General features: G+C 39.8%; 1 protein-coding gene across 1 annotated transcript in view; it reads right to left on the bottom strand.

The window, feature by feature from the left end:
- The window catches only part of LOC137098535 (collagen alpha-1(XI) chain-like), a 77,542-nt gene that overhangs the window by 52,417 nt on the left and 12,733 nt on the right, over positions 1–12,392 (bottom strand). The window contains exons 5-7 of the mRNA XM_067474846.1: positions 4,583–4,711; positions 1,415–1,504; positions 1,128–1,226 (exon numbers count right to left, since the gene is read on the bottom strand). Of these exons, the coding sequence (XP_067330947.1) occupies positions 1,128–1,226; positions 1,415–1,504; positions 4,583–4,711 (318 nt within the window). The remainder of the gene's footprint in view (positions 1–1,127; positions 1,227–1,414; positions 1,505–4,582; positions 4,712–12,392) is intronic.

Below are 12,392 nucleotides of genomic sequence, written 5' to 3'. Positions count from 1 at the left end.
GTTTGCCCTTTGCTTAATCTGAACCCATGGAGTTACCGCTACCTACTTGTGAGTGTTGGGATCTTATGTTTATCATAATATCATGAGCTTATCTGCTATACAACTGAAGGACCCGCACCTCTAATAACAGTGCCAACAGCATTTTGTATAGTGCGTTAGGTCATTGAGAGGCATGACCCTGGTACACTCGCTGTTCAGAGCATTGCGGCCTTAAGTAATCAGGCAAGTGTTCAAACGCTGACAGCAATCAATTTAGTTTCTGTGGTTAGCTCTCTGCTCTGTCATTTTGAATTAACTTAAGGGTCACGATGAGTGAAACTCTGTTATCCACCTCAAGGTATATAACAATGCAATCGCTAGACATTTGGCTGCAGAGCACACAGCTGTATTGTTTCACGTTACCCTCAAATGTTCCTCATTATGCTGTTTTGTATGTGATGGTTTAGCACAAACTAAGACAGGATATGCCAAATTCAAGAAATGACAGAAACATAAGGGATGATTCCGTCTACTGACTTTCCATTGGTTATGGTTCATTAAATGACATTGTTTTTCTGCTTTATCCAGATTCTATTTGATGGAGGCGGCTTCTCGCGGAAATCTAGGAGTAGAGTAAGCTGTCTGATTTGAGTGAGGCCTCATTCAGCGTTTAAGGATGATCATAAAAACATGTTTTGTTGTTCACGATGCCCTGTAGTTTTATCGGAATTTGATTTTCTGCCAGTAAACCAATAATTACAGAAATTGTCAAGTAAATGATGGGTAGTTTTTTTCTCCACCGTTTTTAAAATTCATTACCCTCATTGTTATCAGTTTTTTTCCTAGAAAATTGAATGTAGTGTCAAGAATGTTTCAGCGCCATCGATTTTCAGATTTTTCCAAACAGTTATGAGGATAATCAGAACTTTTCCAAATCTCTTCTTGCTGACTGTGTTGTGTAAATAAATACAGCACAGTGAAAAGTTTCCATCGTCTAACATTTGGAAATTTCATATTTGGCATAAGAGAGACCAGAAAAAAAAAAATCTTATAGACTTTACATGTCTCTCTACTGACTTCATATCGTGTCCTGGTGACAGAAACATAACTCTTAATCCTTGTGAAATCATACGTGTTTCTAAACTTACCTGGCCCTGTCCTGTGGTCTCAGTGGGGGTCTCAGGCTGAGTTTTATCCGCTGTGGCGTAGTCGTATTCATTTGTGTAGTAGTCTTCACCCACATTTGTCTGAAATCCGCACACACAGCAAAGCAGCGATACAAAGCATTATTTATCTGAGATATCTGAAGCTATAAAACAAGAGAAGGATAAACAGACAGAAAAACACTAAGACTGTAAAACTGCAGCAAAATGATAGCAGCAGGAAAGCTGCATGTTGTACAGTATGTGTTATTCATGGCATAGACAAGCGCTACCTCTGTCTTGGCTTGTTCGGTTGGGGGAGCTTCAGTGGTTACCTCTCCTTCACCATACTCATAGAACTCCCCATAATCATAGTTAGGGTACTGTAGGGAAAAAGGGAATGGGAGCAATCGATTATTCAGTGTAGTCACGTAAATAAGTCAGCGCAATGTCCCAGAGACATGCCATGCATCATTTACTTGGGAGGTAAGAGCAGATCATTATCCATACACTGTATAAAATATTGAATCCCATCATGCTATCTTAAAAATAACATGGTTAAATGATGACATCCATATTAAACTGAACTTTTAGCATATGACTGAAATCCACAGTCCATTATTTCCTTCCGCCCAACCCCCCCAAGCTCCTTATGACCCAACTGAGAGGTTAATGTCTGTAACCAAGCAAACAGCAATAAAGATTTTTGAACTTCCAGCTTTATGTAAGATGGTTAATGTGATGCCATTTGTTACCGCTCAGTTCTTTATGGCAACAATGGCCCCTAGGATTTTATTTATAGACACCTTAAACCAGAAAACTCAAGTGGTCCTGACTTACTGCGTGTTTATGTTATGGAGAACATAGTAAATACAGTGGCAGGAGGTAAACACACTGTTAAAAAATAGATGGTCATAAAAACAGAAAACACAACTTGGGATGGCCTTAAAATTTTTAAAACAGTACATTTTTGGGATCTTCAAAGCATTCCACTCAATTTTAATATGGTCTGTTTGTGCATTATGTTGCTGTTTATTTGCATCTGAATCATTCTTTCGACCAGACCCGCCAAAGAGGAAACATTAGTTCTGTATGGCAACAATTAGAGACACTGAACTGGCTCAGTTCATAGATGTAGTATGAGAACTTGATACCGGATGGAAACATAATGTATCCCCCCCCTATCAAAGTTGCTCAGAGGTGCATACAGTGAAAAAAGCTTGATTCTTCCATATTTCAGTCTTTAAAATTATCCAGATGTGCACTAGCGATCTCATCCAGTCACAGATCCCTGTTTCCCACCCACGTCAACGAGGATAAAATAAAGTAATCCTACCTTCTCGTCTAGAATTTCCATAGTGAAACTTGACCAGCTTAATTAAATTCTGGTAATCAAAACAGTCGATTTGTGGAGTTTGCGATGCCCAGAAGAAAGTTTTTTGTTCTGTAGTCATTCCTTTTGCAGTTTGTTTTATGTTAAACTGCGCAAATCATTTCCTGCTTCCAGCTTCATACCAACCATTCAGACTTGAGTCTACCCCTTCTTCTAATTCATGTAGCAAATAAGTATATTTGCCAAAATGTCAAACTACTGGCACACTGAGCATAACCCACATAATATGTAATTTTGCCAATCCGCTATTTTAGTCCTTTGTTAAAAAGCTCTTAACACAGTCAAAACAGTGTTGTGTTCGATTGAGTTAACAGACCAGCCCTCGATATATAATGCTCTATCAGCACAGAGATAGATATTAGCCCCTAGACAATTGCTAAGCTCATAAAATAATACAAGATCCATGGCCTTCTGCAATGTTGACTGCCTGGCCTGCGCTCAGTGGCCCAGAGAGAGAGAAAGAGAGGTCACTCATGAGAGAAGCCTTGGCCAGACCAATCACACTGGCTGAAAGGGAAAATGGAGAAGGACAGAGAGAAATATAGAGAAAGATAGAGCATGAAGGAAGGATTTATAAAGATTTATGGCATTGAAGTGCTTGGCTACGCTGAAGCCCTTCACCACAGTTTTGGATGAAAGGCGTAAATACTGAAGTGTGGTAGTAAAAAAAAAAAAAAAGAAAAAAAAAAGCTCTCCCTTTTGTCCTCTTGCATCACTCCCTCTTCCTGCTTTAACCCAGCTGCAGACATGTGGCCCACCACTGCAGATGCAGTCCACTCCACTCAGGTCCAGGAGCATCTTTTCATTACAGTAATTGTCGAAGTGTGACTTCAGAATTACATAAATTCTTATTTTGTATTAAAAAATTATCTGGCGAGATGTGAACTTCAGTGATTCAGTGATTAGTCCCTTGGAGGAAACATTTTTCAGTTCAAATACTGAGTTGGAATGTAGGAAAAACATTCTTGCTATTACTGTACAAAAACTGACAATGAATAGATTTACAATGTTCTTGAATCCAAACTGCTCCTGGTTGTATATTTAGAATCGACAAGCTCCTTGTCTTGGCGCTGAAGAGTTACTTGATGATGAAGCAACATTTTCCAGGACATGGTACCAACTTTACAGCCAATATTAAAAAAAAAAAAAACCAACAAAAAGAACTGGCTCTGGATTTTTTCTTGAACCAGTATTCTAAACTCTTCTTTTCCAGGTACTAGGAGTCAAGCTGGGGAAGGAAAAGCTTAAATTTCTCTGAGAGTCAGGGCAGAGCCTGCAGAACTCGTTAGTGATATAAATCACAGAGCCACTCTAAAGTGGGCTTAGACTCCATGGCAGGGAAAAAGGAAAAGTTTCCAGTGTGAGATCATCAGTAATTTAGTGAAATACTGAAGGAAAATGTCAGATGACAGAAAGGCTTGAACTAGCAAAATAACAAAGAATAAAGATGACAAAAAAAAAAAAAAAAAAAATGCCCTGACACAAAGTGCTGTATTTCAATTAAGAGATTTTCTAAAGTAGCTGAAGTGGTGGCCAATGAAAATAAAATGTAAATTTCAGTAGATGAGCTCAAACTCAACACTATAAATTAAATGTCATCTTGTTTCCCAAAGTAAAACACAGATTAGAGAAAGTGACAGATTAGAATTGCAGAATACAGTCTACAATTTTAGGCATTTCTGGTAGCATGAAAGTACACTGGCTTAACCCTGGAATAAATATTATCTGTTATAAAATTATCTATTAATATATGTGCATGTGTAGACGTGTGTACCTCCTAGTTATTAGTTATTTTCTTGGTCAACAAAAGACAAGAATTAAAAATTCAGCGTAACTTTAAGTCACTCATCTCGGATTCGGATCTACTACATTTAAAATTTTTTTTGCTGACAACACCAAGGTCTGAAGAAAGGTCTGACCAAATTTCTGATAGCACAAACTCTCCCACCCTGCTTCCTCCCCTCTTTTCCTTGCTCTACTCAACTCTACTCCCCCCATTCTTCCCTCCTGATGTCTACTCCTAAATCCATCCCACCCGGCCTGCCTTATTCCCCATCCACATACTGACCTCTCCCTCAGGTTCCTGAGCCTGGGGGGTGTTGTGGTGGTTTGGGGTTTCACAGTCGGGGCTGTAGTGTTCACAGTAGTCATAGGCTGCCCTGGGGTCTGCCACTATCAGCAGCTGCTGGACGTCGCCCTGGAACAACAGAAGAAAAAGGAAAACCAAAGCAGCATGTCAGCAGAAGCGATGTTAACAAATTTCACAGACTATACATATGGAAACTAAAAATGTTTCGGAGTAAATCCCAGTGTCAGAGTTTTCTTTTATTCTCCATGCTCCTCAACATAAAAAGTCTGCTGGAAAATTTACAATGCAAGTGTATGCTATGGCCATCAGTTTAATTTCAATTAGTTTCTGAGAGGTTTTTCCAGTTTGGTTTGGCAAATGTGTCTAATACCCAAGAGCATCAGCCACTGTTGCTCTTGAGAAGACGCTAGTCCAAGGTATGAATCACAGTGAAACAGTCCACTTCACAGTTTCATTAGGGAACAAAACGCCAGGCTGTAGTTGCCAGATTCATTAAAAAATTTATATTTAATTTCATTTTAGGATATATTGTCAGGTCTGTACAAAGCCAAATGTTGGAGCGTGTACAATACAATTTTGAGCTTTTTGGTTAGATATGGTTGGAACTGCTCCATAGTTGGAATTGTATGCAGGTTTTTGCTTTTGAACTTTAAACCAAACACAGTTTAATACTTTTAACTAACAGACGTCTCCATCGGTCAAACCCTTGAAAGTGCTCCAACTGTCCATCCCCTAAAATTGTCTACCAATGTGACTTTTATGATCTGAGCCTTGTCACCTAAAATAACTCCACCTCCCTATCAAACAAAAAGCCTTTCTTAAGACACCACTCACCAACCATTTCATGATGACAAATAGAAACCAAATGTTACCGTCCGTGAAGAATTAAGCTATTCCACCTCGTCTGATTGCCCTAGCTTCGCACCAATATGGTGATAATGAGATGTGACAATAAAACAACAAGGCAGATGTTGTAGAATACCAGAGGCAGTAGTCTCTTGACAATTACAATTACAATAGTTTAATGCAATAAACCAAGGCTTTAAAAAAAGAGCTATTGTATAGTCCCCTCATGCAGCCATTAGGGATGCCAATTTCTCTTACACTGCGGGTAAATAACCAATGTCTGTTTTTCATGAGCCTTTGGAAAAGGAAATTAGATCTCCACGTTCAGCCCTGAACATCAGCCAAAGGCCTTTTTCCATCGTCGCTTCAGAAGGAATTCAAAACTAGAAGCGGCTATGCCACTGATGTGGGGAATGTTATCTATACCCATCAACCATATGACACCTCAGCCGACCTTTTCCAGAGTTCAACTGCAGCAAGTAGTCAAAGGGCCTAAGAAATGGTCAAAATTGAAGAAGGCCATGATCTGGATGGCACATACATGCAGAATGCATTCAATTAGAGGAAGCAACATCTGTACAAGCTAAGACTTCTGGAACACAGGGATATTCACAGCGCTGTAATCCCATCAGATGTCACCTGCAAATCTCTACAACCCAAACAACATCCACAAAATATAAATCTATTTTACATATCAACCAACATATGGTTAGTTGTTAAGCTTAAGTTCACATACTGTTGTTGCCTGGTGTGCCATTAATGGCAGTTACAACAGGTGCCATTAAGAAAACACATGCATAGAAGAACCCCAGTCTCTCTAGAGGTTATTACTGGTAAGAAAGTCCTGTATTTTACCGGATTTGTTTTTTTTTTTTGTTTGTTTTTTGTCCATTTGGCTTATCCCCTGAGTTCAGGGTCACCACAGCGGATCATTGTCCTTGGACGGGCACTGCACAGCTGGGGGTGGAAATGGGCTGTTATGTTCTGGACGTTCAGTGTCTTGTTCAGTGTATGTGACACTTCGACATATAGCTGGGATCAAACCTCTGGTACCAACTGAGCTGGTAAGCTCAGTTTGTAGCTACATCGCCCCGTAAATCAAGTTCAGGCCTTTTTCAGGCCGGATAAGATCACACTCATTACATCTTGATGACTCTGTCCTGTTCTCACCTTATCCACTTAATAAGCCTATTCAGGTCAGGTGAGAAACAAGGTCTACTCTACAGGCTATAACTGGTTCAACTAGCCTATTTTCCCTCAGACTGAAAAAGCGGCTGGGTTGAATAGTAAAATGTCTGTAAACAAGAGTTCCAGTTTTCAATCAGTTTTCATAATTCAATCTTTGGATAACCAAACCTGGGTGAGTGAGAACCTTCACTGACACAGTTTGCACAAGACTTTTGCTTAAGGCTGGGGACATACCTGAAGACTAGCAAAGACCAGACATTAAACACATAAAGACTCTTTCCACCAACTATCACAGATTTCTAGTCTGATAGTCTGGAAGTGACAAAGACCTGACAACTGAGTAAATAGAGGACAGCATATCTAATGACTGGTTGAGATGGACTGGACGTTCTGGAGAAAGACAACCCCCTGAGTGGAAAAATCTTCCGTGCTCTTGGGCCAAAACATTCCAGAGCGGAACATATTCGGCACGTTGATTTGGCATGAGTTTGTACGCCGAATGCTCTTCCTGCCGCATGCCTCCCACTTTTATCCAGGCCCTTGGTGGATGGGCGGGGCCACACCTGGTGGGGTGGGGTGGGATTCGAACCTGCGGCCTTCGGCATCCCAACTCAATGCTCTACCACTGAGGCCCCTTGTTAAAAATTTACATGTGTAATAGAACAAAAGAAAACGACAACGTGGACAATAGGGTCTACAGAGGGACATGAAGGTAAACGTTCAGCTATACAGGTACAGCTGTAGTTACTGTAGGTTCGCCTCTGTTGTGAGGTCATTGGCCACCAACCACGTACCTTCTCTATATATCCACCTAATTAAATTAAGAGTTAAACGGAGTGGCTCAAATTTAAACATGATTAAAAAGTTGCCAGTTTAATCCTTAATCTGCAGCATAAATTTAGGCTGCTTTCAACCCCTGAATGGCCATTAATGCCCAAATGTGGCCAAATAGTTCAGATTGCAGGTGTGCTGGGAAGCTTCCAGATATGAATGCATCATTAAACAAATGTTGAGCAGGGTTCGGTCTGTTGACCCAACACTCAGGAAAAACCCAACACCCTGGGGATGTCAACAGAAACTACAATGACAAACAGAAGATTTTTTAAATGGCTGCGTTGCAGACCTGCACTCTGCACGTCCTTTTTGTAATTCAGAACAAATTGATCCAGCGTCAGAGCCAGAAATGAAGAGGACAGTTTAAAAAAACAAAGGCATACTGCCTTTGGCAAGAACTCTGTCTGCTTCCTCTTCTCTGTGTCTTCCTGTGCACACAGACAGTACATTCTCATTCTTTTTCAATCATTCATGTTTTAGTTATGTTTGTGTGTGTATTCAGTAAGAAAATAAAGCCTACAGAGCAACAACGCTCTTACTTTAACAAGAAAATATGCAGGGGAGTCCAAAGACGTCATGTGAACAGACCACACACACACACACACACACACACACACACACACACACACACAGAGTCAGTGATTCAGGAACTCCAATACTCCTTTCACCATTTGCCGTCAGTGTCCTTAACTGCATCTTGGTGCTTTTGTTGATGTTATTGTCTGGATTGTATTACACATTTCTCTGGCATCTGCTGAACTTTCTCCCCAGAATTCCAGGAATGATCTACAGCGATATTCCAGGTCTGCTCGGAGCTGGCAGAGACACCATGGAATAAATCAGCTGTCTCAGCTACACTGCAATCGACTTTTTATTGAGCCTATATACAATGTATGTGTGCGTGTGTGTGTGTGTGTGTATGTGTGTGTGAGTGTGCGTGTGCGTATAAATACGCCGCGCCTAAACATTCTAACCTTCTTAAAAACCTTTCAATGGAAAAAAGCAGGACAAAGTAAAAAGGATGAGACTTTGGTAAAGAAGGCAAAGTAGGCTAAAATTATCCTCCCATCTAAACCTCACCTGTAGGCAAACCAATTCAAGTTTAGGCAAAGAGCTACATCGGACATTTTTCTTAAGAACAGAGACTAAACACAGGATTATTTGAAATAAACACACCTCTGATTTTTCCTCAGGCATACTCCTCTCACATCTGATTTGAAGCTAGGAAATCGAAAACAGCAGACAGACACCACTGGATTCTTCCTGCACTAGGTGACCTTGATGTCTGTTGTCAAGAGTTTTCTTTCCAACTCACAACCGCATCCGTTGGGAACAGAAGTCACTTAAGGAAAATAACCAGCAGATGGATGATCACCTAAAACATGAAATCCATCCTTGGCATTTGGATGTCATCAGAATGTCAAAATATCACAGGTATGGGGGGGAATAGTGATGGAACAAGCGGCTGACATCGGATTCTGAACGCACATTAACTAAGCCACAAACAGCACCGCAAACACACAAAACATTTAAGACACAACTTTGATTAGATGCAGATAACTCCTGCTGGAGGCAGATCAGAGATGACAAGAGGCATAGGGGTTTTCCCGTTCTGTATTTGTTGGAATAATTTATAGACATAAACAAAGATGTAGTCTATGTTTGCGTCTACCAAATTAAGACCATGCTTGATTTAGAAACTTCATCAAAATCATCAAAAAGTGTTGAAGGTTGGTATCCCTCCAGAGCCACTCTTAAGTTGTAGCTACTGAAAATTAAGGATTTGCTGTTTTCTTTGTTTTTTATTGTTAGAAACCAATATCTATCTTTTATTGTTTATTAGACAAAACAAAATACTAGAAGACCTCACCTTCGGGTTTTATTTTGAATTTTGTTTTAGTCAAAACCATTAATAAAACAATTAACTGGCAGATAAATCAATGAATGTTTGTACTTATCGTACAAACGATATAAAGCTTTTACTGATGCCTATGGAACAACATGAATGTAAGTATGTAGTTTGATGACAGAATGGTTATTGTCTGTGGCCAGGTGGTCACTTTGCTTCCAGGAACAACTGGAGGATATTGTTTCACCTGGAATGCACATTTGGAAATTCGCCTAAAACATCTGTAGGTTGACACAGTGAAAACAAATGCACACATGCACACAATCAAATATTCTAAGTTTCTGTGATCAGTTAGGGATTGTGCTATTCAAGAGGAAAGGAAAGGATCCATACAAATGTTTTTTTTGGCTTAATGATTAAATTAACAGGGACTGAAAGGAGCATTTTAGTCATTTGTTGTACTCACGTGTAGATTTGCACCTTTCCTTTCTGGAAACAATGTCACTTAGGGCCATTTACAGACCTTAATTGCACCTACAACTACTGAAGAAAAAGATCAAATAACACCTTTAATAATGCCATTATGACCTGCCAGTGATGCTGAACCTCCCAGGTCACCATCAGCCAGATGTCTCCAGCTGAGAGGTCATTCAGACTGGGGCTGCTCAAAATAATATTTACTCTTGCAGATTTTCTTTTAATTATTGTAAAATATATCCTGTGCAACGTGTAATATCTTTTGTAGCCAGTTACTGTATTTTCTTTAACTCTTCCATTCAACTCTGCACAAACTTGACCCAATTGTCATCTACAGAGCCTGCTTTTCCAAAGTCTGGTAGGGGAAGCACATGTTGAAAGAACAAATAGACAGATGGAATTTCAAAACTGTACAAGGACAACAATTAACTAAGGAGCAGAGAAGAGGAAAAATGTATAACACTCTCCAGATTTCTCCCAGCATTCTATCAAACACAGCCTTTGTGGTCAGCGCAGGGATACAGTTTCTTTTCAAGCACTAGGGGCATACAAGTGTCTTGCACCCTTTAAATATTAAAACATTTGGCCTGCCAGTAGCTCACAAAAGTGTTAAACTCCTTGGACCATCTGCTTGCTTGTCTGTCCGCCCTTTCATCACTTCGCTCTCTTTCCATCTAATTTTTCCCCACACTGCTCTTTTCCATCAGCAAAAGCTTTCAAGGAGCACCTTGGGTCCATTACTTGTTGGCTCTGCTGGGACTAGTTAGTACGGGTTGCAGCACAACAGACAAGCAGGTCAGGTACAGCTTGAATTTAATATTGTACCATCATACTAAGAAGTAACATCGTCATCGGCCAGTCCATGTAAATTCAAGTTGAAATATCAATTGCTGTGGCGGACAGCCTTCTCAGCAACAGCCACACTCACACAAATATGAATTAATGACTATATTCCTATTACACAACCTTAACCAAAACATTGTGTGACGGGTACTGGAGGGTGAAAAGTGACCGAGGCAGATGAGAAACAGTCAGTTTCTATTCCTGCCAACTCAACCATAAACAATGATTCACTTTAGAGAACCATCAGAACCTAGTCAGTCTACTGCCAAAGACAGTCCTGCTTGAGGGACAGCATTTTGGAATGATGTACTCTGCAGTAATGACAGACACATAAACAAACTTTCTTCGCCTCTTTCTCTGTCTCCTCCTCACACAAGCACACACACACACACACACCCACACACACACAAATGCACGCACACTTTCTTTGCATGCATGCACATACATAACAATGAACATGTAAACACACACACACTGACATATGGCACAAACAAAGTATCCCACCCAATTCTTTGAAGTCTAAAGACTGCATTTACATAAAAATGAGACAGGGAAATGATTTCACTTCGAATATCTTCTGACTTTTATTTAAAAGAAGAAAAAAGGAGGAAAAGGGGAGGAAAAAGGCATTTGGAGACCCGGTCAGTGAGCATATCTCTTAAACAGCTGTGCAATCCGAGCCAAGCCTAAGCACACATTGATCATATTTTCCCCAAGCCTTCACTCTTCTGTATGCTTTCCAGCTTTGACACCTGCTTATGCAATCTACTGCAGTAAGGTAGCCATGTGCTCACAGCTCAAAGCTATTTTATTTTCGAGGGAAAGCTCACAACCAACCTAAGTAATTAAACCAGAAAAATGCTACAAAGCTGTGAAGCTGTTAGCAATACTAAACAGCCACAACTTCCTTATTTGTTAAAACCCCAGGCAGATTTTTGTTTTCATTAAATTCACAAATCTGCAGACAACTCAGTAGAAAATTAACTACAGGAAATGTCTGTAGTTTTGTTTCTGGTATTTTAATTTAGAATGTTAGGTTTATGTTTCAGCTCCAAGGAGGGTAATTTTACTTGGAAAACATTTTATGTTATTGATGATTGTGATAAAGGAGAAGGTATAAATCTAGGAAAGACTATTATGTACAGCAGGCATTAGTAAAGGGGGGATTTTTTAGGCCTAGATTTGCATACTAAAGGAAATGAGATAACAATGAATGAGATTTAAAGATTTTGGTAAATATATTAATTAACCTTTTCTTTCTAATACACATAAACAAGTCCTTGGAAGAGCTAATTTCATAAACTGATGCACATATGTTTAAAATTTGTACAATAGAGTCTATTATGTTTATCAGCACAATACAGCCAAAACCTATCCCAAAGATTTTCCATAGATGCAGAGGTATACTGATTGTACATAAAAACAGCCGTAAGGTGGATGCCAGTGTCTTGTATAATTCCACATACAAACCCAAAACTAAACACATGGCTTATAGCATCTTTGCAAATCTGCTTTTATTTGAAATGAAATATTCAATAATTAACACCCTTGTGGCCAGTGAGATTTTTCTTTACTATAGCAGTGCAGTTTGCCCACAAGTAGCCACTTTGCACTCGCCAAAGGTTAATAATCCTGAAGTGGAAATAAGTGAAGCTTTAACTAAGGCTGCATTTCTGACCGGGCCACCACAGAAATCCCTTTGCATGATACAGCGATTAAAACCACCTTGCAACGTGCAGAAAGCTCAAACCC

Source organism: Channa argus, chromosome 14 (assembly GCF_033026475.1).
Source record: "Channa argus isolate prfri chromosome 14, Channa argus male v1.0, whole genome shotgun sequence".
Classification (NCBI taxonomy): Eukaryota; Metazoa; Chordata; class Actinopteri; order Anabantiformes; family Channidae; genus Channa; species Channa argus.
This window is presented reverse-complemented; position numbering and strand designations above follow the sequence as displayed.